At 45.7% G+C, this 27,277-nt stretch overlaps 1 protein-coding gene across 3 annotated transcripts in view; it reads right to left on the reverse strand.

Annotated features, from left to right (window-relative positions):
* The window catches only part of zfpm2a (zinc finger protein, FOG family member 2a), a 122,853-nt gene that overhangs the window by 21,633 nt on the left and 73,943 nt on the right, over window positions 1-27,277 (reverse strand). For 2 of the 3 annotated variants that reach the window (XM_052064633.1, XM_052064630.1), the window contains exon 5: window positions 27,154-27,265. In XM_052064633.1, the coding sequence (XP_051920593.1) occupies window positions 27,154-27,265 (112 nt within the window). The remainder of the gene's footprint in view (window positions 1-27,153; window positions 27,266-27,277) is intronic. The other variant, XM_052064632.1, reaches the window with a different exon arrangement.

Consider the following 27,277-nt stretch of genomic DNA (forward strand, 5'->3'; position numbering starts at 1 on the left):
GCAATGTATGATGAACAGACTGCGATTTGGAGTGCAACTACAGAAGCCATTTTGTAGTGCCGGGTCCTTTGAGAAATGTGTGTGTGTGTCGGGGGGGGGGGGGGGCAAATGTTTGAGGAGCAGATGCTGCAAATGCTGAATCTCCCATTGGCTCATGTATTTTTGGGAATGACACAGAGCATCTTATGACAATGTTAGCCTCTATCCCTCATTGTCTTTTTCAATAGAATCTTGAACCACGGGCTGATAAAGGTATCTCTGCTGATATAAGTCTTTCTGCAGCAAAGTGGGAAAGGCCTGCTGTATGGGAGAAATCTCTGCTCAAAATCTTGTCAGAAGGAAATTGCATGATACCTCTGCTATTCACAATATGAGATAAAATTGCTGAAGTTGGCAGCTTGAATATCTTGTCATGTAAATAATTCAACAGAGGATTCCTCCATCCGTTGTGTATAAAATAAAAGACTTCTCATGCGCAGACGCAACATTGATTTTTGAGATGCTTATTTTAAAGGAATAGAACATATCAAAATAGTAGCACATCGATCACAATATTTTGGGGAGGGGGGGAGATTTTGAAAAGAAGTGCTGCAAGCTCATGCTACAGTGATTGGGATCATTTAAAAAAAACTAAATCATTTCTAGTAGTTAAACAAATCTAAAACATTATTAGTGGAGTGAAAGTTGTCTATGTCTGCAGATGGCAGAATGATCTAATTCTGGACTGAGCCATGCGCACATCGGCCAGAAAAATGTATGTCTTCGTTTGGAAGCTGCACTGGAGAATGATCACAACCCGAGTCCACTGAAAAGGCTCAGTCGTCTCTGTCTTTGTGCCCCGCACGAGCAATTACGCTCCATGTTTTCAGATGGGAATGGATGGGGGAACGCTGAGAGCAGACGGGTCGGGGGGTGTCTTGTGAAAAAGTCATTTTTGGTGCTGAACTCTTCAGTTACGGTCATGCTCCGTACCGACGCAAATTAAAACTTCCCGCTAGCCTATGTAAATATGGTGCCTACTGCGCTGCGCTTTAATGACCCATGATATGAAAGACATCTAAAACCAATGAAAAATAACTGTCCACTTTGGGCTGAATCTGACAGGTGACTGGTGGAGGCAGGATGAAGACAGGGTTGGCTGCTAGGGATCAGCAGCTGTGGCTGCAGGATGACTGGGGCAGACCAGATCCGGCATTCAGGAATAATCTTAACATGTAAATTGCAAGGACGGTGAGAGAAACCAGTTTCCAGTCTTGGGTCTGTTAGCAGTGGAAAGGGGGAAAAGCCTGATATTCATTTTTAGGCTGTGGGCTGCTGTTTGATGCAATTGAGCTTGCAAAATAGTGCCAGAAAAACAAAAATCACACACGCGCACACACTCCATTCAATCCTCCAATAACCTGTCTTCTCAAATCCTTACGCGGATTCCCTGATCATACAATCTGCTTTGTTATGTAGAATGGTGAATCAAACTATGCGAAAAAGGCTTCACAAAAAAAAAAAAAAGATTACCGTATTGACCCGAAGATAAGACGGGTTTTTTTTGCATTGAAATAAGACTGAAAAAGTGGGGATCGTCTTATATTCGGGGTCTAGACATTGAACCCATTCACGACGCTAGATGGCGCCAGACATCAATGAAGCGAATGCTGACCTTGACTTCCCAGGCCAAAGTGAACACTTGTCATGAAGAATAAAAATCAAAATAGAGGTAGCACGAAGAAGAAAAATAAAAAAAAAAGCGGTAAGAAAGGAAAGAGAAGAAAATAACAGAAGAGATAACAGAAAATGGAGAAACGTAGCGACAATCTGGAGAAAAGTGTGTCGAAGATCGGCCCGGTTAACCGGCAGCTGAGGAGAAGTTATGATGTAATTTACATTTCAAAAACCAGAGGCCATTCATTTACGAATGTGATTGCACTTTAGATTTGAATGAGGCAAAAAAATGCTTTTTCTCTCAAATATATTGTTATAATCGTTGGTTTCAGATGTACTGTAATTATTTTCTGTATAAAAATGTATTTGGTGTTCAAAAAGTCTTTTTTCAAACTTGAGTCTTGAAAAAGAGGGGGTCGTCTTATGATCAGGCCAATACGGTAATCTGAAACACTCAGAAGAATATTAAGCCATTTGCAATATCCACCAGTCCATCATCAAGATTTCCTGACAGAACCAGAGTCGGTGGTCATGGAAATGGCCACTTCAATTTTTAAGACTCATGTGGGGGGGAAAAAAAGGTCAAATGATGGGTAACGATATAATAAGCTGTTCATACAATGCAAATGTATCGTGTGTGCTTTTCCAGCATGCTGTTTTGGAACATCCTCTGCATCTACGTATGAACCTCTAATTTGACAAATCCCCATGTATGCATTCTATTAATGAGGCTGATCATGTTTATTGTTAAGATTATGGGTTTAGTTGTGCTCACAGGTGAATTACAAAGACGATGGCAAAGGACTCTCAGGTAACGAGCAAACAAATGTGCAGACTTGCAGTCTGCGGGCTATTGCTATTAAGTTTGCAAATCCAAAGTAATGCTGTTTCTAAGACAACACCGTCGGCGATAAAAGGTGGAAACTGAATTCCTGGCTCGTGAGCACCACTGTACTCAGGCCATCTGACAGACTCAGGACAAAACAGAGGAACAAGACAGTGGGGTGCCTCGTCAATTTAGACCGAGTTGAGATTTGGCTGAACGCACTCTGCAGTCAACTGTGAGCAGAACAGTACTTTTGTTTCTTTTTGCAAGCTGCCATGTCGTGCTTGCATGTGTACCTGTGTTCTAAAATCCCACATCTAAAACAAAACAACCAACAAACAAAAGCTAATATAACATAAATAATAGTACTGTACTCATAATATTGGATTGGATTGGATATGCTTTAGTGTTTGACCCAAAAAATTACCAGCATTTTATTTTATTTTATTTGTTTTAGTTCTGGCACTCGTGTTGCAACCTTTGTTACCACATTACTGTATACTTATGATTGAGATGTTTTTAAATGATGAAATCCAGTGTCAAACCTGTGTATCTATGATCAGACTTTGTTTTTACAATCATCACAGTGTTCTTGGTCCGCGTGCTTATTCCTGAACTTTACAAATAAGCAGCGAGCATCTTATTGTTATCTTTTGAAACACTGCGCCAAATTACAGTGGATGTTGGTGGCCTATTTTTTGGATCGTGCAAACCTAGAAGTTTGGAGGGTTACTTTGTAAAATGTTCTCTGGCCCAAAAGAAGCTGAGAATGCAAGTTAACCTCCCACTGTCTGCCGTCTCTTATGCAACCGTTGTCGTTGTCTACAATGGATAACTAAAATGCAGTTGAGAAGTTTGTAACTGAGGTAATACGAGAAAATACATTTGTACAGAAGCAGTACGTCAGGTTACATGGCCAGAGCAAAAATAGCAAATAGACACAAATAAGATCTCTGGTCATTCCATTTGTGCTGCAGCTTCACTGTATTGATGGTGGTGGGGGAGGGGGAGTGGGGGGGGGGGGGGAGAAAAAAAAACCCTTCATGGTAGCTGCTATGAGAAGATGCTGATAAATCTGTCTGACCAGTTTGGGTTTCTCTGTGTTCTGTGTTCTGCTCTTCCAGCTCAGATAGCAGAGGCACTTTACAAGAAGCCATCTCTCGCACTGGCAACTTTGTGTGACCTTGCGCGGCTGAATTAGACTGTAAAATTGATTCAGCTCCTGTAATAAAACAGCATACACATTATCAGCACTCTAATTATAATTAATACAAGCAGCAGCGGAAGACCCATTATTTATGATAGTGGCTCACAGTAAGCAAACAATAATAATAATCAGCCGCGTATTTTTATTGATATGATGATGAACGACTTTCCCCCTTGCATACAAAACAATAGGATGCGGCCGATCGCACAAGTGCTGCTGATTTCATTGCCGCTTCCTTTCACCCCATCGCCCCTCTTGCCCTGCCATTCCTTCAACCTCCCCCGCTTTCCTTCTTTCATTAGCATCACCTTAAGTCCCCTGCCGTGTGCATTCCTGTCCCTTCTTTACGCCCTTGTCATCTCGTGAAATGTAATCAATCGCGGGCTAAGTTCCAATTGAAAGTACGCATAAACCACGAGCTCACGCGATACCCAGATGATGTTCTTGTCCGCTGGTTGATGGTGCACAGTTGTTCCAATTGCGATCATACTGGCACTCTAAGAAAGTCCCATCTTAGGACTTAGGAAGACCGTACTCACGAAAGCATCCTGTTGCGTTGTTCATCTCGAGAAACGGGCCCTGACTCCAAGCCTCATTACAGAGAGCGACATCGGGCAGGTGACAGCAAGTGCTGTCAGAAATAAAGTTGTCACAATGTGACAAATGATTCATATTCATATCAGAAGCTCTTTTTTCCTCAGATCTATAACTCTCGAAGCAACGAGAACTTTTTCCCGAGCAAACTAAATGAACAAATACATCAATAAACACAACTAATAAATGCTAATAATTTTCCTCCAAGTGGGGGGATTTCAGAGAGTATGAAAAATCCTGTGATCCTATTTTTAAACACAGCTCAGGCGCTTTACGAGATTAAAAGGAAAGTGTTTTCCCCAAATAAGAACAGCTACTTTTGGCTGGGAAGAAGATATCAGGACTATACAAGGTATCTAAAAAATACCGGACTTACAGTGCATCAAAGACCAGGCTGCCTCAAAGTCGCAGTGTGTAAAATAAAAAGATGGCAACCCTTATATCTTGGTTATCGCTTATAATTAGGCCTTTATGGAGCTTATGCCATTTCCCGTGTTTGATAATTATAGTCTACCCTGTCTAATTTTGGAGAGTGAGAAAAATGCTTATTGGTGCCTATCTTCCTTATTAATTCCCCGCACAAATCCTTGATTATTTTCCAATTCTATCCTCTGATATCTTTGGCTCTGTTTGTTTCACTCGCTCCGCCACCGAGCAGTCTGCCTCCCCTCTCAATCGCCTGTTTTGTTTCCCATTTTAATGAACAGTTGGATTCTTTTATTTCTCTACAAGTGCTGGATTTGCCTTATCACCCTCCGTCCCTTTGAGGGTTGCCAATTGGTTTTATCCACGGTTGTATCATTTCTTAGGCTTCCTCTTTTTTTCTCCACAAAGAGAAAGAACCACTTCGTCAACATGCCTCTCCGGAGCCAGAGATTAAAAACCTCAACATCACCTACCTTCCAGCGCTACTCCCAACTGGTTTGTGTAAAACTCAATTAAACTTGTCCCCACTGAATTTCACATTACAGTAATGTAATGTTAAAAGGAAATTCTTCAAGCGTGATGACAAAGCCCACATGTACTGTGGCTTCAGAGCTGCTATTTAGAGCCCTGCAAAATGTTGGACTCTTCGGGGTTTTAGCCTCATGCTGAAAAGGCGCTTAGCAGAAAACAAAGAAAAAGGTTTGTGAGGAAAAAATAAGGGACTCTACGATGTATTTATTCTTTTTGCGGATGCCGTCAGGTCAAAGCATGTGATTCAGACACGCAATCATGGTTGCGCTCGATCAATTAGCTCCCCGCCGGTCCCGTTTCATCATTAAAGGTAAACAGCCTTAAAAGAAACCGAGACATAATGGTGGTTGTCAACCGTGTGACACTTTGTGAAATGCAGATTTTAATCTCTAGAGATTTGTAGATTTGTGGTCTGTATTTCAGAGCCCCTTTGAGTCAATAACAAATGCCTCCGCTGCCTGCATACAATCTGTCTGGGTGAAAAGGCAGCGTTCAGTCAAGCATCGCGGGTCGATGTGCGTGTTAACTTCATTCACATGTGATAATGGGCTTTCGACTACATGATCGCGAAGCTGAGTATCTGAGGAGGACGATGGCACAGTTAAGAGGTTGTCGCTCTCTCTGTATGAGGAGCTTTGAGTCTTTTGCTTTTCTACCGAGTGGGAAAGAACAAACATGGTGAGAGTTTTTTTTTCGCTGTCTAATGCAGAACAGGAGGGGAAAAAAAATAAGACTTGGCTTAGCTTCAGCCAGGTCTGCTTTACAAGATGACAATCCTTCCCTCCCCCTCACTCTTTTTCTTGTTCTTCCCGCGCGGCCGTCCCTCCCCAGCAGCACAAGAATTTAAGGCTGGCTTTGAAGCCTCTTGGTGTTCTTCAACATTGTAAAAATGTGGATGTTCTCGTCAGGCTGTCAGCCCCAGGAAGGTGTTTTCGTGCTGAGATTAGTGGACAAGGTGCAGTCTGTGTTTTTGGCCAAACATGCCCATGCTTTGACACATGGGGGAAGGGGGGGGGGGGGCTCTGACTCTAACTGGGCAACACACCAAGATCACTCCCTCTTGTCTCCTCTTCTTCCTCCTCAATCCTCTCGAACACATGACATGTGTCACTGCCACAGATCTTCACTGCAAGATACAACCAGTTCAAGGTCAGGGCAAATCCCCAAAGCGGGGAAGAGAGACGGAGACATTACGTAGACCCCTTCTTTATTTTTATGCTGACGGACTATGTAAAATGTTCACTTTTCTTCAGTGCTTTGCCATATTTATGGTGTGTTAATGGCACTAGCATCATGTTAATTAGACAAAGTTGGGCACTCTGAACGCATTCGGTTTTGTGTGTTGAAGAGTTTTTCCAGCCCCATGTAATAATTAACATTCATCTTATCTATCTATCTATCTATCTATCTATATATATCTATATATATATATATATATATATATATATATATATATATATATATATATATATAGATAGATAGATAGATAGATAGATAGATATATCATATATCAACAGAGGGAAAGCAAAGTGCAGATACTCTGCAGACATTATTTCTCCAATGACACAAAACCCAGGATATCTAATATTTCAATTATTTCAGATGGAAATAGGCTTAAAAAAATCTAAATTTTCTGCATCTATCCCTGCAGGATTTCACCAACGTCCAAAAAATAATCAGACCGCTTTGAATCCAGGTGAGCAAAGAAAGGAGGGAAGAAGGGGTACTATGTAATTATTTGGCACTTACAATGTCCCACACTTCAGAGTTGGGAGTATGGTGAGCAGAAAATCTGTTTACTATGGAGCTGAGATCCTCTCTCTTCTGGGTGGATGGAGCATTTGAATAATTCATAGAGTGCCATCGGCGTATGCAAAGGAAAAGTGTCACAGAATATCTTACCAAAGATGGCATTCTCCATTATGCGCACTGTGCCCGGTGTGCCCACCTGACACAATGTAATTGGATAAAAGTCAGATGCTGAATATGGAGAGGCTAAATAAGCCAACGAGTCTGTGCAATGTGCTAATTGACTCCAAAGCAACTACAGTAAAATAATTGATTGTCTCTTTTTATTGCAATTTCTCACCAACACCTGATTACTTTTGTGTGTGTGTGTGTGCAGCTACGAGAAATTCAAGAAATATTACATTTACTTAATACTTCGTGTTCAATATGCATGACCTCCAGTCCAATAAGGCGTAAAAATAGCTCTTGAATTTGAACGCATTAGTCTGATTGGCAAAGTTGTTTTTGTTGTCATTGTTGTACTTCTGGTGACAATTTGTCTCTTTGGGATGTGGCTGACTGAAACAGTATGACATGTGCTTTACATATCAAAAAGGCGGAGCCTTTCAATTGGAGAGACTTCTTCCTCACAGAAAACATTAGTATTGACAGGTAAACCCCTGGAGATTACATACGGCGGTCTAATTAGTCTGTCCCTGCGATACAGTGCTTCACCATCCCAGCCAATGGGTGTAAGGAAGGAGGGTGATTCAGACAAAGGCAACGTTGGAGAGAGGAAGAAGGCACGGTGATGGATGTGTCGACCACCTAACTGTAGAGAGCAGTCGGACGGTTGCTTAATTCCTGACATGAAATATTACTTGCAGCCCTCGACTGAGCAGACCTGTGTGGATGGCAGGAAAGATAGCCTCCGTCCCTCCACGAGAGGAAACAAACAAACAAACAATAGCTCCGAGACCCTCGACCTGACAAAGTGAGTGCAGCTGATAAGTTAGCGCACATTTTCCCCTCTTCTGCTTCTCACTCAATCGTGTCTTGTTGCCTTTGGCCTCAGTTTCACCTTGTTACGTGTATGCTGTCCTATTAAAGGTAATGCTTGCCAAAGTCCCCTAGGCATTCTTTTTAATATTTGTCGCTCTTAAAAGAAAAAGGGGGAGTCGCGGAGTCGATGATAAATCTTACATTTGCCAGCAAAGGGCGTCTCTCTCTCTCTCTCTCTCTCTCTCTCTCTCTCTCTCTCTCTCTCTCTCTCTCTCTCTCTCTCTCTCTCTCTCTCTCTCTCTCTCTCTCTCTCTCTCTCTCTCTCTCTCTCTCTCTCTCTCTCTCTCTCTCTCTCTCTCTCTCTCTCTCTCTCTCTCTCTCTCTCTCTCTCTCTCTCTCTCTCTCTCTCTCTCCTGAACAAAATACAATTCAGTCAAAAACATTGCTGCGCGCATTAGGTAGCTTTGGGTTTAAGCCTTGTCCGCCATGATCAAACCAGGATTTATGAAGCATCATAACCCCCGACAACATCCAGCGGCTTATTAATTTTATATATTTTTGTCCATTCCCTGATATTCCAAGCCTTGACAGTCACTCAAGATAAGCCAAAAGCGTTCTGACAGGATGGAGTGTGTATGTATTTTTCACTGCTCTGCCGCTAACCTCCGTTTGAATTGCTTTAAGAAGAAACCGGTGGTGTCATTTGTCTGTGGTTTTTGTCTTCACTTACAACCTTCCCACATGTATGGGCCCTTTAAATCACACTTGTATTCTGCTGAGAACTGCCCAAATAGGGACAAGGAAGGAAGGTGAGATGCTAAAAGTCTACATCTATTCATTTATTCATTTTCCGATCCGTTTTAGCCTCACAAGGGTCGCGGGGGTGCTGGAGCCTATCCCTGCTGTCTTCGGGCAGTAGGCGGGAGACACCCTGAACCAGATGCCAACCAATCGCAGGGCACACAGAGACGAACAACCAGCCACGCTCACACTCACACCTAAGGACAATTTAGAGTGTTCAATCAACCTGCCATGCATTGTTTTTGGAATGTGAGAGGAAACCGGAGTACTAGGAGAAAACCCACGCAGGCCCGGGGAGAAAATGCAAACTCCACACAGGAAGGCTGGAGACGGGATCGAACTCACGACATCTGCACTGTTAGGTCGACAAGTTAAAAACTGAACCACCGGGCCGCCCGACATCTATACGTTATGAATGTTTATTAGAATTGACTAAGAAATATTTAGAGACACTCATGCGAAACCTGAATACCAATTAGTCAATGGTTCCTATTCCAATGATCACAGGAGTTCACATTAAAAAAGCCAATTAAAAAAAACCCCAATGACATCTTTATCATCTTTGATTTTTCCACCGATTGGTTGGAAAACAACTATATTACTGTCACGTCGCGTGTCCGCCAGCAGGTGGCGGGTTTTCTCCCCCGCCATCCGCGCACCTGTCCGTAATTTCGGGCTGATTACCCTCTTTTATTAAGAGACTCCGACAGTCATCTCGCTGCCGGAGAATTCCACGCCGTGCCATTGCTCTCTCGTGCTAATTCCTCGATTATAGATTACTCGTTGCCTTCTTGCCTTGCGGCCTTTACTCTTGCCATTCGCGATTAGTCACTAAATTGTACTCTCTTATATTGCCTATTCAGTAGTTCCTCGCACCTTGTTTTTTCGGCGAGCGTTTTCGGTTGTTTCCTTATTTCTCCCCTGGTCCTTATTTGACCAGCGTTTTGTGTTACCGTTTTTTCCCTGTCGGGCTCTTTCTGTTTTTGTCATTAAAGACACTCTTTGTTTTGACAAGGTTCTTTCGTGTCTGTTTTCCGGGGATCCAACTCTTTATTTTCATTGTTCTGCACGAAGCGATAGTTATCGCTTCGGACAGAACGTGACAGAATTCTCCGGCCACCATGGATCCCGCAGACATCGAAAGAATTTTGTCCGCTCTTTCCCGACAAGAGCAACAGATGAGTCAGCAGGGCCAAGCCATTAGGGAACTCCGTGGCGCGGTCTCCATGCTGGCTCATCGGTCCGATGATTTAGAACCTCGGTTGGTCCGGGTGGAGGAGCGGAGACCATCTCCCCCCGGGGTTCGTTCTATCATTCCCGAAGCGCCCCCCTCATATCCCATTATGACGAGGGAGCCATCGCTTCCACACCCCCCTCGCTACGGGGGCGAGCACGGGCAGTGTGGACACTTCCTCCACCAGTGCTCTCTCATTTTTGATCAACAGCCGTCTGCCTATGCTAATGGCGCCGCCAAGGTGGCTTATGTCATGAGTCTGTTAACAGGTCCGGCAGCATCGTGGGCGATTGCGACAAGTGACGCCAAGCCGAATCTCCGTACTTCGTTCCCCGACTTCGTGGCTGCGTTCCGCCGGGTGTTCCATCATCCCGTGCGGGGCAGAGAGGCAGAGGGCCGGTTACTCGCCATCCACCAAGGGGAGCGATCGGTAGCGGACTACTCCATCGAGTTCCGGATCCTGGCCGCCCAGAGTGGATACGATGATCGGGCGCTGTGTGGCCTATTTCGCCGTGGACTAAACCCTCAACTCAAGGACGAGCTGGCGACCCGCGACCACAGCACCAACCTGGAGGAATTAATCGACCTCTCCCTCCTCATGGACAATCGCCTGAGGGAGCGAAGCCGGGAGCGTGGGGGTGAGCGGCCCCAGTTCCGACGAACACCCACGGAGGAACAGGTGCAGCTGGGAGGCAGGGACGCTGGTGCGGAGGAAGGAAAGCGTCGTTTCAGCGATCGAGCGACGACTGACGGCGTTCCACCATCTCCTCACGCCGCAACCAGCCATCCGGGGCCGTCACCCCCTGCCCACCAGGAGTACTGTGAGTCACGACCGCGCGCGCCTCCCTTCGAGTCTAGGCGAGTCGACTCGCGGCCTGGTCACCCCAACAGACTCGAACTCGAGGGGGAGATATTAGGGGGGTCCCGGTCGTGGCGGGTTCGGGCTCTGGTAGACTCGGGGGCAGATGACTGCATAATGGACACCGATCTCGCTTCCGAGCTGGGTTGTTCCGTGGAGAAGCTGATAGATAGGAAGCGGGTTTGTGATCTTGATGGGCGTCTCCTGGCGGTAGTTACGCATAGGACGGAGCCGTTGAAACTTCTACTGTCCGGCAACCATGTCGAACATCGTCGTTTTTACTTAATGCGGTCTCGCAACGCCCCGATCGTTCTCGGGTTACCCTGGCTCAAGACACACAATCCCGTGATTTCCTGGGCGCGCCCAGCGATAGACAGCTGGAGCCAGTACTGTTACCAGCACTGTCTGCAATCGGCCGTCGGGAGGCATGAACGTGTCACACCCCCCGAGGAGATCTGCCTTGACGGAGTGCCGGATTGCTATCGGGATCTAAAGGAGGTGTTCAGCGAGGATCGTGCCCACTCTTTGCCTCCACACCGCCCCTACGATTGTGCTATAGACCTGCAGGCGGGCGCTCCGTTGCCGACCTCGCGGCTGTATCAGGTGTCCCAACCCGAGCGCGAGGCATTGACGGAGTACATCAACAGCTCGCTCGCCGCAGGTCTTATTAGACCATCGCGTTCACCGTTAGGGGCGGGTTTTTTCTTCGTAGGGAAAAAAGACAAGACCCTGCGACCCTGCGTAGATTATCGGGGTTTAAACGAGATAACTATTAAGAATAGATACCCGCTACCCTTGCTGGACTCCGCCTTCGCCCCATTACAGTCAGCCACCATTTTCTCCAAATTAGACTTGCGCAGCGCTTACCACTTGGTTCGCATCCGGGAGGGTGACGAGTGGAAGACGGCTTTTAAGACCCCTCTGGGTCATTTTGAATACTTGGTTATGCCTTTTGGGCTCACCAACGCCCCTGCCGTTTTCCAAAACCTAATCAATGATGTGCTAAGGGACATGATTAACATCTTTTGTTTCGTTTACCTTGACGATATTTTAATTTTTTCCCGGTCATTACACGAGCACCAGCAACACGTTAGGCTGGTGCTACAACGTCTACTGGAGAACCGGCTCTTCGTCAAGGCAGAAAAGTGTGAATTCCATGTTCCCGTCATCTCCTTCCTAGGGTTCATTATTGAACAGGGCAGGTTAAGGGCGGACCCCATTAAGACGCGTGCCGTCACTAACTGGCCGGTTCCAACCAATCGCAAGGAACTGCAGCGCTTTCTGGGGTTCGCCAACTTCTACCGACGCTTCATCCGCGGTTATAGTCAGAAGGCGCTCCCCTTAACCCGCCTTACGTCCATTAAAACCCCATTTAAGTGGGATCCGACCGCGGATGCGGCGTTCGCAAACCTGAAGGCGGCGTTCACCAGTCCCCCCGTACTACAGCACCCTGATCCTGATCTCCCCTTTATCGTGGAGGTGGACGCCTCGGATTCGGGGGTGGGGGCTGTGCTGTCCCAGCGCTCTCTGGTCGACCAGAAGTTGCACCCCTGCGCCTTTTTCTCCCGTCGACTCAGTGCCGCCGAGTCCAATTACGACGTGGGCAACCGTGAACTGTTGGCAGTTGTGACCGCCTTGCAGGAGTGGCGGCACTGGCTCGAGGGGGCAAAGGAACCCTTCACGGTCTACACAGATCATAAGAACCTCGCCTACCTTCGCTCCGCCAAAAGACTGAACGCCCGTCAGGCCCGGTGGGCCCTCTTCCTCACCAGGTTTGACTTCATCCTCACCTACTCTCCCGGGTCTAAGAACACCAAGCCCGACGCCCTCTCCCGTCTCCACGAGCCTGCGGGGAGGGATCGATCCCCGGAGACCATCCTCCCGACCCGGTGCGTCGTGGGGGCCGTCCAGTGGGAGGTTGAGCAGCGGATCCAGGCAGCCCTGGAGGGGGTTCAGGTGCCGACGGAGTGCCCAGCAGGGAGGCTATTCGTACCTCCCTCCTTACGATCTGAAGTTCTGCAGTGGGGACATGGGTCCAAGGTGGCGTGTCATCCCGGGGTGAACCGGACTGTGCAACTCGTCGCCCAGCGTTTCTGGTGGCCGGAGCTCCGCAACGACGTGACGGAGTTCATCAAGGCCTGCACCTCCTGCGCCTGCGGCAAGTCGTCCCATCAGCCGCCGGCGGGACTGCTCCAGCCGTTGCCCATTCCTCCTCGCCCGTGGTCCCACATCGCCCTGGACTTCGTCACGGGTCTCCCGCCTTCCCGGGGTCGAACTGTCGTACTCACGATCGTGGACCGCTTCTCCAAGGCGGCTCATTTTGTTCCTTTGTCCAGGTTGCCGTCGGCGCTGGAGACCGCCGACCTCCTTGTCGAACACGTCTTCCGTCTCCACGGCATTCCACTGGACATTGTCTCGGACCGGGGGCCCCAGTTCGTATCCCGCGTCTGGAAGCAGTTCTGCCGGTCCCTCGGGGCCACTGCCAGTCTGACCTCGGGGTACCACCCCCAGTCCAATGGACAAGCCGAGCGTGCCAACCAGGATCTGGGGGCGGCCCTCCGCTGTGTGTGCCTTCACCGTCCCTCGTCCTGGGTCGACCACTTACCCTGGGTGGAGTACGCGCACAACACCCTCGTCTCTTCTGCCACCGGTAGGTCCCCCTTCATGGCCGCCTACGGGTACCAGCCGCCGCTGTTCCCGTCCCAGGAGGGGCAGGTGGAGGTCCCCTCTGTGCAGCACCACCTCAAGCGGGCCCATCGCGTGTGGAAGGAGGCCCGGGCTGCGTTGTCCCGCACGGCGGCCAGGAACCAGCGGATCGCGGATCGTCGCCGGCGCCCGGCTCCTTCATACGTGGTAGGACAGAAGGTGTGGCTGGCGACTAGGGATCTTCGGCTGGCCGGCACGTCTGCGAAGCTGGGACCCCGATTTACTGGACCGTTCGAGGTCGAGGCCGTCATCAGTCCAGCTGCAGTCAGGCTCCGGCTACCGCCCACCATGAAGGTTCACCCCGTCTTCCACGTCTCCCTTCTCAAACCCGTGTCTCCCAGTGACTTGGCTCCTCCTCCCACGCCGCCGCCACCTCCGCGGGTCGTCGACGGTGACCCGGTGTACACGGTTCGTGCCATCCTGGACTCTCGGCGCAGGGGAAAGGGGTTCCAGTATCTGGTCGACTGGGAGGGCTACGGGCCTGAGGAGCGGCAGTGGGTGCCTCGCTCCTGGATCCTTGATCCGTCCCTTTTGCGCGACTTCCACGCTGCACATCCATCCAAGCCGGGTAGTCCGCCGGGAGGCGTCCATTGAGGGGGGGGTACTGTCACGTCGCGTGTCCGCCAGCAGGTGGCGGGTTTTCTCCCCCGCCATCCGCGCACCTGTCCGTAATTTCGGGCTGATTACCCTCTTTTATTAAGAGACTCCGACAGTCATCTCGCTGCCGGAGAATTCCACGCCGTGCCATTGCTCTCTCGTGCTAATTCCTCGATTATAGATTACTCGTTGCCTTCTTGCCTTGCGGCCTTTACTCTTGCCATTCGCGATTAGTCACTAAATTGTACTCTCTTATATTGCCTATTCAGTAGTTCCTCGCACCTTGTTTTTTCGGCGAGCGTTTTCGGTTGTTTCCTTATTTCTCCCCTGGTCCTTATTTGACCAGCGTTTTGTGTTACCGTTTTTTCCCTGTCGGGCTCTTTCTGTTTTTGTCATTAAAGACACTCTTTGTTTTGACAAGGTTCTTTCGTGTCTGTTTTCCGGGGATCCAACTCTTTATTTTCATTGTTCTGCACGAAGCGATAGTTATCGCTTCGGACAGAACGTGACAATTTCTAGGTACACATGTATGAGCTGTGTTCTTTTGAATTCATCTTTGAAGTTGTCTCAAAAGTATTGCACTGATGAAATTATAAATAATGTTCTTTTTGTTTCTGTTGATTCCTTCACAAACACCTGAAATTATTTCCATGTCGTTGGTCATCATTATATTTGTCTATTTTGGGGGACTACCTCTGACTAATTCAATTCAAGTTCAGCATTAACGTTTGCATATTCCACCGTTCTCCCACCTTGTAAAATAAACGCATGGTCGACTAAATTATCCATCTGTGCAAATAGTTGTTCGCTTATTCTATACTTGAAGTTAGCTCCCCTCCGACCCTACTGAGGCTAAAACTGTATAAAACATGCGTGGCTGGATATAAAGCATGATCATTGTTACCATGATTAGAATTGAACAATTACATTCTGGCTAAATTTGTCACAGCGCTAACTGGATTGTGATTGGAAATGATGGGTGTCCCAAATCTGAAGGCCACAAGCATGTGATGCTCTTCTGATTGTATACGCCTCACATCTCCTACTCTTCCCGCTCCTCGCTCAGATGGCCTCTAAGTGTGTCGTCCAGACCGACCAAATAACCGGCCCGCAGTGGCTATCACACTCAGCGGTCTCTGACAAAGACCCTGGCCAGCCACGGTGACTGAAGCAAGCAGTGGTGAGGAAGCAAGCAGGATGTAATCTCTAGGAGCTGTTGATAAAGGGAAACGCACAGGGTTTGGGTCAAAGGGATTAAAATGGTGGAGGTGCCGGGTATAAGAAGGAGAGGGGCTGTGGAATCGTGGCGGGAGCAGCGGGCGAGCCACCCCATAACAGTGAGCAGTGTTGAGATTACAGGGGAAATTGTGCAAGGGGGGATTCCTGTGAAGAGATGGAAAGAAATAACTCTATACAGCGTCGGAACGCAGCATTAGGCCGCCATTCAACAGTATGCAAGCTTAGCATGCTCAGGGCATCAGGTAGTCGTGTGTTGCTGGTTAGGTGACACTTGGATCCTCAAGGTGGCAAGTACAAGGCAAACTGGACTTGTAATATATAGCAAAGGAAGTTCCTTTGATTTCCTAACTTGCAGACTCGCTGGAGAATTTTTGTTCTCACTCTCGCTCCCCGCGTGAGTGTGATTATCTAAATATTGCCAATGCCATGAATAGAAATGACATTTTAAATTAAGAAGGCCAACCGCACTGGGTGAAATCAAGCGGGGGGGGGGGGGGATGTTGAAGGTTTTAACTGAGTCTTTCATGCCTGTGCAAACCTCACATGGTTTGGATAGAGTTCCATCAACAAAACATGTCATTCACCTCTCCGTGAAAATAGGGCAGATATGAGACTGGAAGCTATCTCGGGGAGACCCAAATACTCTACCCACGGCTTCCATTTCACAGTCAGCGGTAAAAGCAAGTTCAAAAGTCTTACATCATTTTTCTTTCAATAAGCCATCCAAAGGCTCCCATTCCAGTTACATTTTAAAATTCAATAGACTTGTGTTTCTCGCAGTCCAGCTCTTTTTTGGCATTCTGGCCACTGGAGCGATGAAAGATTGGTTACTACTCACGGCTCAGGGGAGCACAAATGAAGTGACTTTGACAGAGTTAAGAGAAAGACTGCATCAGTGCCCCACCATCTCTCTCTTTAACACACACACAGACACACACACATTTTTTTTCCCTTTCACTTCTCTCTTGATGCTTCTTTTTGGTCTGTCCCATCCTCGCTCTCCCGCTTCCTCTCTTGCTTCCCTTGGGCTTCTAGGATGGATGGCCCTGTCTGACCGGGGCGACACTGATGTCTGCTCTTCCACACTTCTCTACCTACAGCACGCCTGTCTTCCTTCTCACCGCTATATCCACTCACATTCTTTTTCATGGAAAAGAGGCACCCATCTCTGTCAAGCAATGACAACCACCAGAGTTCAGATCTACATGACAGATTGTTACTTCCACCGAGCAGGTTCTGTTTTACTGCTGCCTGTTTCATCAAGCGCGAGAAGCTTTGTTCAAAAGTATCGAATCAAATTCGAAATAATATCGTCGGGTTGGGGGAAATAATAAGGGCCGAGGCAGGGGTTTATGATGCATGATAAATGTGAGCAATTTGGTGCTGATCCAAATTAGCTTCGTTTGGCCTTGGCGGATGTCTGCCCTTTACTGATTGCGATTTTATTTATTTGCAATTTATTTTATATCTTTTTTTTTAATCAACAAGAACGTCAAAACACAAAGGACATTTCAATGTGGGAAATAGTGTGCATCACATAGCAGACTGGGGCTGTAGTTTCCATCTTAAGGCAGCATATTTACCTTATGTGTGTTTTACTTTGACTCTGTCAGCATGTTCATCAGATACCAATGAACTTTAACTGTTCACCTGACAAATACAGTTCTTGAACCGTAGAGCAAAGCGTTGCAACCGCTTGTAGACAGAACTTTATCCTCCAGTACAGTAAGTCAACATAATGCACACTAATAACAAAAGAAGTGTATTGTACATTTAGAGGTGGCATTCATTTTTCACCATGACTTTTTGTGGAATACGCTGATTCCATATCCACAACACAAATGAGTAGAATATGAGAAGTGAAAACAAAGAAAAAACTGTACCTGGGACAAACCTACTGTGTGTAGGACAACTGCATCACCAATATAACCCAGTGATGACACTATTTATCTTCCTGTGTGAAGTAAGAATCTTAAAAAGTTATTCGAACGTTAGACACTGTAGATGCCAAACATAGTTGGGGCCTATTTTCACGATATCCACTGCTTTAACAGGGGTCCCAATTGCTAAGATCATTTGACCAGATCAGGCGATAAACTGAGTCTCAGATAAGGTACGAATGTTAGAGGTGGCAGCGAGAATAAAAACGGTGATATCACACTGATACGCTTCTTTAAAGACTGTGTTTTTCATGCAGGTGGCTGTACAATCAATAAAATGGATTAACTGCAAAGCTATGTATAAAGGTTATCAACAAGTTCTCCCGCATGAGCACACTGGCGACCCCACAAAATGTGTTGAGCTATTTCTCTGAGGAAAATCTGATTTGGCCAAACTGAGGATTCATTTTCAGAGATATACAGCTATCTTATCAAACAAAAAAATGGAAGCTGTATGTGACCCTGAGATGGCTTGAATGGAATTGTTGCAACTATTCTCTTAAATGCCTCTCTCATGTTAACAATGCTGCGTATGCTCTTCTTTCTCAGCCCGCCCCCACCTCATATGACTGATTATCCCCTGCTTGCTTGACTTCATTCTATTCAAACCAACCCCCACTTTAGACTTCAACCATGTGCTTTGCTATCAGCATGACTTGACCATCTAAACGCATTCACTCTTGAGTCTTTCGGTATTTTTTGTACATATTTGTACAAGCATACACACTGTCATACTGCACCCAAGGCCCTTGTAAAAAAAACAATACAAAAAACCCAAAACCGCAGTTTGAATGTACGTGCTTTGTCTCTCATTTAAAAAGCATTGACACATATTCACAGCGCACCCTAGTCTGGTTTGGGTGTGTGCAGACGCGTGTGTGTGCATGTGGTCTGACCAATGGCATCCAACAGCAGGGCTTTATCCTAAAGCTCAGTGACAATGCTTTTCACACCTACTTACCACAGCACAGATGGGGGCGGCGAGCTGGATCATAACCAGGCCTGAAAAGCAGGCTAAGGGCTTTTCGAAGATATACACTGAAGGAACTCTTTAATTACTGACTCGAGATCCCACAGTAGATTAAAAAGCGAGCCGGGGCTCATTTTCATATCTGCAGGATTTTTCAATGAATATAAAAATGGTCATTGATTATGTCGTTAAGAGGAGGAAATATAAAGCACATATCATCACATTAACTTGCGGTGATTAATGTAATAAAGTGTGATCTTTTACACCCCATCTGTAACGAACAGATTCAATACCGCAGAGACATGCTCCAAATATTAAGAAGCAGCTCCTCAAAATCCAGTTAACCACTTCACCGTTCAAAGACAGAGGAAGTAATACGAAAGTAACACAGTAAATTGCTCATGCAGACAGTGAAAGCAGTGCGAACATGGTGGCATGGGCAGCAAAACAATGACTAATACTTTCTTTTAACCTTTGTGTGTGTGTGTGTGTGTGTGTATGTGTGTGTCTTTGCTGCTTTCCCTCTCGGGCACACAATGTGTCTTCGTGAATGATCAATAGCAAAGCATTTCACATCATTGATTATACCATTATGGACACGTTAAATGTGTGACACTCTCTCATGTGGGCACATTAACCACCGCAGTCGGGGAGAGGAAGGAGGAAGCTGCCGCTTTAACCGCTGTTTTTGTTCCTCGCATTTTTACTTTAAATATGGTGCTTAAAGCCAGTTCAGTACGGTCCAGGTGCTTCACTCAGCTGATTATAATGCCACGAGGGTGCAATACATCACTCTTATTAGCCACACTGGAGCACAAAGGTATCATAATTAATGGCCGCAGCAGGATTGAACGCTGCCCTGACATGGAAAAGTGGGCCTACTTAAGCTCTACAAGGCATTTAAATATGCAGAGTGAATGGCACAACCCAAACCCTCCTGCTTAAAGGACAGCCCACGCTCATTAGCCTGACACCCTCAATGGCACCGATACAAGGGCAACGGGGCTATTCTCCTGCACACGCAAGCACACACACTCACAGACACACACACACACACACACACTCACAGATCAGAAGCGCATCCTCCAAAAATGCAAGAGCACACACACACACACACACACACACACACACACACACACACATACACACACACACACAAAAATTGCGTTACTATTTGTAAAAAAACAATTTAGTACTCATCAGCGCCCATCACTCCCTTTACATGCTCTCCCTCTATTGTTGTTTTTGTCTGGGGGTTTAGCCTGCGGCGAACGCAGATGGACATTTATGTGTCAGCATCCATTATGCGAATTTTCGGTAATGGCGTCGAGTGTGTGTCCGTTTGTGGCGAACGTGGGTGCAGTGGCAGAGCGTGTGTCGTCTGGTGCCTGCGCTATAGAGTCTAGCAGGGAAACAGCCTGCCTAGCGGGAGAACAATGAGCATAAAAGGCTGCTCGGGGAAGCGTCTGGAGCTTTCGGCTTTCACATGGCTCTGAATGGAGCAGCGACAAAGTGGGACAGTGTGCCTATGGACATGTAATATAGACCTAGGATGAAAAAAAAACTCACCAAAAAAACAAACAAAAAAACATGTTGGACTGGATTAATGAGGTGAGACAGTCACTATTTAAATGCGATATTAAAGCCCACTGTGATTGCTATTTCATCTAGATTTTGCTACGCTCTACCTTCCATCCACTCCTTCTCCTCTGCCCCTTTTGTCTTTGTAAAGCTTGTTTTATACCGTCTCTATTACAAATGCGTAAGCTTCAGCTTCAGAACCAACCACTCCTTTCTACCCAGCTCTGGATCGAGCCTGACCGCACCGAGTTATCGCATGGCGCAGCGCAATCAATTATTGTTCCAGCGGAATCATTAATAATTTCCTAATGAAAACAATTCTGTTGATCTCTCTTGTCTTTTAATTAAACTGAATTAGTCGGCTGCTCTAAGCTGTGGTGGGCACTCCTTTAGGGTACAGTTTTGTTTTAATGCACCGATAATGAAATTTGTTTTTGTGTCAATTGTTTAATTCTTATTCAGTCACACCATTTTGTTGCGTTCCAAGATAACGGATCATAAACTCTTGCATGCCTCGATTGCTGCAGTCTTTTTAAAAAAAGAGGGTTGAATGTTCAACTCTCACCAGCAGCATGCAACAAAACGTTTTAGATTTTATTCAAATGAAAAAAAAGCAATGCAAATGGCTTCATACCAAACATTCAAGCGGGCATTTAAAGTATAGAAACAAAAGGGAAGTGCCGCATGTGTGCACACAGGCCACGCTAGTTCATCTTTTGCCTCAGAGGGCTTCAGTCGGCCAGTGGTGGTCATAAAATGCGGCATAAAAAGGATCTGATTGTGAGGACTTAGTGACTATGAAATAATACAAAGACTCAGTGAGTTAGCTAATTATTCTCTGTTCGGGCTTATGTAAAACATCCCAGTTACATTGGTACATTTCTGTATGAACAATGGGCTAAGTTGCGCCGGAGAGTTGCGCGACATGGTGGATGTGAATGTGGTCTGATTTAAGAGGCTTACAGTTGAAGAGTTTAGATGACCTCTGAATAATGGCACATAATACGGTCACGTTGGGTGTGTAGAGTTTCAGTGGGCGTCAATATCAGGTAACAATGGGGCAAGCACAAATACGGACAATGCAGGCAATGAAGAAAATACCTACCACTGTGGAATCGACTAAAAAATAAAGATGTCTTTTTTTTCTAAATATGAATGGAGCCTCATGTCAGCGGGTACTGAACCTGGAGGAATTTTCAAGTGGGCAAATGAAATAATCAGATGCTTAGTTCATTGCCTACAGTTAAGCACAATTGTCTGTGTACTACAGGGGTGTCCAACGTCGGTCCTCAAGGGCCGATGTCCTTCTTGTTTTCCAGCTCTCCCAGGAGCAACACACCTGATTCAAATCATCAGGATCGTTCTAATGCTGCTTCAGAGCTGGCTGATGAGCTGATCATCTGAATCAGGTGCGTTGCAGGCGGGAGAGCTGGAAAACAGGCACGACAGTGGCCCTCCAGGCCCCGAGCTGGACATGTCTGGTGTACTACAATGGCTGTGTGAACTTTGGACTAGAGTGTGGAATTTGGACTCAGACATTCTAGCGGCTTAAAAGAACTGCTGATGTTTCCACGCAAGGCCCCACAACGATGACACGCTAGCGAGCTTGTGTGCGTTTGTTGTTGTACACAGTACTGTAAATATAAAATGTGAAAATTCCACATATCATAGATGAATATGAATGTGACTCTTGGAGTTGCTTGAGTACAGTTGCTATGTGATCAGGATCTAAAATGTAACTTGGGGTGTTAGGCTAAAGAATAACACCAATCGTGGCTACGGTTTAAACATCTTCCAATCATGGTGCCTATACACTGTGCTTTTGTTCAACGTCTCAATGTTTTTTTTCAGTGACTTTATCAATCGGTTGTGCATCTGCAGAGAAAATTTCTTGTCTCCAGGTCCCTGTCTGTCATCCTCGCTCGCTCCTGGTGCTCCACTCTTAGTGTAACACATAATTACTCCGCAGACTTTCTGCCTGTTTCTAGAACTTCTGTGCTTCAAAGAAATTGTCAGAGTGTGGAGAGAAGCATTGTGGGAGTTCCAGGTGGATTTCTTGATAATGAGAGCACAGTGGTAGAGTTGAGCGTTTTAGTAATGGCTGGCTGCTGAGGCTCTTCATGGGAGTTTAATGTAAAACAAACAGGGCCACGGTGGCGGCCTGAGAAAAGCAGATATTGCATTTGTCATTATGCCACTTCAGGGCTATTGCAGACTCTTAAAAAAAATTAAACAAATTAAAATTAGTTGCAAATAATTTATATTCATGAATTTGAGAAATTTCAATGCCTCAAGCCTTGAAGGTTTTGCCTTCCACATTTTAAGTGATGAAACTTTCCTATCCCCACCCCCCAACAAAATCAAATAGGCTGCAACAAAGCAGAAAATGGGCCATACATCACATATACTTGCATTTACTTCAATAATATTTTCTACACTGCATTAGTGTGGCCTCGGTACTAATGCTCTACTTGATCATTCTTGATTTATAAACGGCATGTGAAGCACAGAATGCCTTCTCAAGAGTCCTGCAATAATATTTACTGTGATGTCTGCCTGAGACCGAGAGCAGGACAGCGCATGAACAATTTTAACTCAATTTGCATACAACCTGGTATTTTGAACCACAATTAATCTGATATTCATTTTAAATATACGTAATAGACAAAGCTGCAAATGTTTCCCACTTCAAGTTCATTTGCGTACAATTCAAAACACTACTTGTGTAGTATTTTAAAAAAAGGAACTCAAGTAAAAATACGCACTAAATGATAGAGACCACAATGTGATTTTAATCCTTTAAAATTGTAATAAAAAATTTAATAAACAATACGCAGCTAAAACTTACTGGTTACTCTGTTACACCCTAAAGCTCACTTATCACGGTGTCGGTCACCAGGAATGCCCCACGGGGCACCTCACCAAAGAATCCTCCTGCTTGTTCCACTCTCCACTGCAGACATATCATCCATAAAACACTGCTACAGCACAACTCACCATATTCTCTTTGCTGATTCGCGGACACTCTGACTACCACTCCACAATATTTCGCTCACTTGAGGAAGTATTGGGGCCAGATGACGAGCAGTCATATAAAGTGTAAAGCAGAAATCACAGTGTAGACTAGTACACTGTAACCACTCAAACCAATCAACAGTCCGACACTCCCCCATAGATTCATACTGGCAGAAATCCAACGCAAACGGCTACTATCTTCGCAAGCAGCTATAAAGCGAGCCGGGACCACTGAAACGTGAGCCAAAACATATTCTGCAGGCATACTGTGCAGTGAGATATTCCCTGTTTTCCATAAGTAACACATCTCAAGGAGCAATGAAGCAGCCGACAGAGGGGAAGCCGCATAGGGTAAAGATATAAACAATCTGGGCCCCAGTTTTTCAAGGTGGGAGGAAAGTTGCAGTTGGACTCCGAAGAGAGGAAAGGAAGAGCCTTTAATCAACCCCACACTATGGGGGTGACACTTTAACATTCCAATTTCCAAATTATCGCCGAAAGACCACAATTCAATGTTCGTTTCAGTGTTTTGCTTTTTTTTTTCTATTTCACTCTCCCTCTAGAAGCTGCACACACACGCATACACAGAGACTGCATCTGAGATGTAGTGCATATTCAACTTCTGTGACTCAATTAAAATTAATTTGTTGTATCCTGTTATCATATATCAGCGTTTAATGATTCGCTTGGAGGATTTCCCCAAGAATGAACTTAATACAGTACAATACAGAACGACTGTCACACGGGGATGCGTGGGGACGCCATTGTGTTCAATGAATAAGATCGAAATGAAAGTGACAAACAAAGCAACTCTGAGTGACACAGCTGAGTGACTGTTAGTGAGTTTGCATGTGGCACAGCAAATTGTCTAACTAAAAAAAAAAAATAAGTGTGAAATCTTGTTATTGCAGCCTCAGTTTTGTTTCATACACTAAGTCTCTCAGCAAAAAGATTAGAAGATTTTAAAAAAGTACGTAATCTTCTTTAATAGCTTATCAAAACTTTAATGATCTGGTGATAAAGAGCACAAAGTTAAGTAGCCGGTTAAGAGGATAACTCCCCAGTGCAGTCTAGTGATTAGTAGATGAGAATTGGGAGACTGAAAAGCCGGGTTGCAAATCCCACTCCTGCCATTTATTCACTTTGAGGAAGAAGACTCTCCATTTCAGCTTTTGGGGTGTTGTCACAGGGTAATCATTTTTGGAGAGTGAGAAGTGGAGTCTCTTCACGTCACCCCGTGCGATCTTGAACACATGTGGTTTGTTGATGTATTCATTTTGCTTCTCTCACTTAACACCCATCAAGACCCAATTATGACTGCAGAACTCTCACATTTTTATTAGCCTCTAATAAAAGTGTTAGTGATGTTCACACTTGTAAGCATCTTGCATATAATGTCCAACAAATTTTAGAACTCTAGTTTTGTAGATGCCGCATGCAGAAATGCTGTCATATCCTGATTTTTGTGGAGGGGAAAGCCTCACGGCGCCCGTTTGGGAATTTGGCGGCATGCTGGATGCTCCATCGTAGTGAGGGTGTGTTCTTTGACAATACATCTGACATTTTGGTTACTGAAAGTTGGTATGAACTGGCATGCAGCTCTGGGTCACCTGTAGCTCTGTATTCAATGAGGGTACGCTCTTACATTGTCTGTTGCCGCACTGACAAAGAGGGTTGATAACATTTTGGTCAAGCATGGATTGCTGCTTCTGTTTCCGCACACAGATCTCTCCGTGTATGAGTGTGCCGTCTTTCAAGGAACTGAGAGGAGCTGCTGGCGGCAAATGGAGTTGCCTGCGTTCACATCCCTGATGGTGCAAACTGCCCTTTTTTATCGGGGTGCGTTGAGGAAAATACCAACACCCTGTCTAGCCTGCCCCTGTGCAGATTTACACAGCTTGTCGCACCCCTCGAGTTTGGCTGTCAAGTGTCTCACTGACAATGAATTTCTATATGTTGATCAGATTCTTCAATGAATTATTCATATTGATTATTTTATTTTATCGATCCACCACACTTCTGAAAAGATTCACGGAAATCAAATTATTATTTTTTCTACACAACTCTGGCTGTCCATCCATCCATTTTCTAATCTGTTTATCCCCACAAGGGCGTGCTGGAGCCTGTGCCAGCCGTCTTCACTAGCCTGAAGTGGTTGCCGGCCAATCGCAGGGCACACATACATACTTAAGGGTGTGGAAAATAATCGAAATTAATCGATACATCGATGCGCACGTGCACGATCCGAGTGCATCGGCTCATTCACTGGGTACGACGCGATTGACGGGTGAAATCGAGATTCATCACGATGCATTGGTGGGTATCGGTAAAATCCGATTTAAGCGCCGTTTTATTCATGTTAAACGTCACATATCTGCCCTTTCCTAGGCGCAGTGAATGCACCATCATTGCTTTGCGTTTTGTGTTGAATACGGACGGTAGCCGTGCGTCACACATACAGTCCAGTACACAACTAGCGAAACATTATGGAAGTTAGCGCAAGGGGAGGCGAGGAAACTACTATATTTAATGCAGCCGCAACATTCAAATCTTATGTTTGGAAATACTACGGCTTCGAAAAGAAAGACGGAAAGCTTGATAAAACCTCCATAATTTGCACGGAATGTCGCACTAAGAAGCCATACAACGGCAGCACCACAAATATATAGACCCACCTAAAACGATGGCATCAGATCACCGACAAGTTTCCCTCCCGCTCCCCCGCTTCCACGCCCAGTTCCTCGTCGGACACCGGAGAAACTCTTGGTAAACCAGGTCAGGATCAGAAAAAAATTGCCTCTTATTTTGGGAGTCCCCTTGCAACTCACTGTGACCGCGCAATGGCTATAACTAAGGCCACTGCTTATTTCATATGCAAAGACCTCCAGCCTTAGCGTGGTGGACAACGAGGGTTTCAGACAGCTCGTGCACGTTTTGGAACCCAGGTATAAAATACCAGACAGGTCTGTGTTCACTTACAAACATATTCCCGATGTGTACAACAAAGTGAGAAGTGAGATAACTGTGTCGCTGAACAGTGCGCAAAGAGTTGCACTTACAGTGGATGGGTGGACATCTTGCGCTATAGATTCATATATATATATATATATATATATATATATATATATATATATATATATATATATATAATTATATTTCATATAAGACACTCAGTGAGAATAGTCTGTTTGTGTTTACACTATAGCAACAGCTGTGAGTCTCAGGTGCCAAATTGTTTACATTTTCTTTGCACAAAACCCAATTGTGAAAGGGCTTAAATAAGTTGTTTTACAAGTTATACTGTTTATAAGGAATCAAGTGGTATCCTTTTTGTAATACCATACTGAATTCCATCTTTTTAAAAGCTTTTTTTCTTTGCTTATTTGCATCATGTTTAATTGCACAATATCGCAACAAATTGCATTGTATCGTATCGGATCGCATTGATTTGAACTTAATGTGTATCGCATCGTATCACATCGTGACGACGGTGAAATGTATCGCATCGTATCGCCAGAAAATTCCATGTATCGTTTAAGTATCGCATCGCTGGCAGTGCATCGAGATGTGTATCGAATCGTCCTCAGTGCTGAGATTCACATCCCTAATACATACAACCATTAACACCCACAGTCACACTTAGGGACAATTTAGAGTATCCAATCAACCTACCGCACTTTTCGGAATGTGGGAGGAAACCACAGCACTTGGAGAACGCCCAGCACATGACGACCTCAGACATTGAGACAGCTCTGTAAAAGTCTCACTGCATTATTGCAATTACCGGTACAGAGTAGAAGAAAAGGAACAAATGAAGCAGTGGCAACCCCACCTCACTTCTGTTCTTTATCTCCTCTAAGACAATATAAAAGAGGAAGAGGCGGTGTATTCATTACGGCAGTGACATCTAGAGACAATTAACTTTCTGTGTCAAGTGATGTTTCTCAGTTCTTGATCAGGGTTTTGATGATATAAATTACTTGCTAGATGAGGAAAACAGATAGCAACTGAGTGTGCGCACGTAATGCTGTGCGCTCATTCTCACGGCCCTGGTCCTCTGAACATTTGAGCGCGTGTGTGGCTCAGAGAAGCGAGGAGCGCAAAAGAGAGAGCGTGCGAGACCAGGAGACAGGCAGGTGGGAGTTGAGTGGATGGAGGAGCGTCTGTGTTTTAGCGGCGATGCTATGCTGTGCCGTGTTGCAGTGTGGAGAGATAACACCATTCAAGTGTTGCTTGCTTACCTTTGCTGTACACCACACAGTTGTTTTTGTTGTCCTCTGCTCCCTGCCAAGTCACATCCAGCAGCCACTTGGGGCCGGCGCTCAGCACCACCGGGACCGTGCTCTTCGTCTTCTGGAAGGGGGC

The sequence above is a fragment of the Hippocampus zosterae genome, chromosome 5, assembly GCF_025434085.1.
Source record: "Hippocampus zosterae strain Florida chromosome 5, ASM2543408v3, whole genome shotgun sequence".
Taxonomy (NCBI): Eukaryota; Metazoa; Chordata; class Actinopteri; order Syngnathiformes; family Syngnathidae; genus Hippocampus; species Hippocampus zosterae.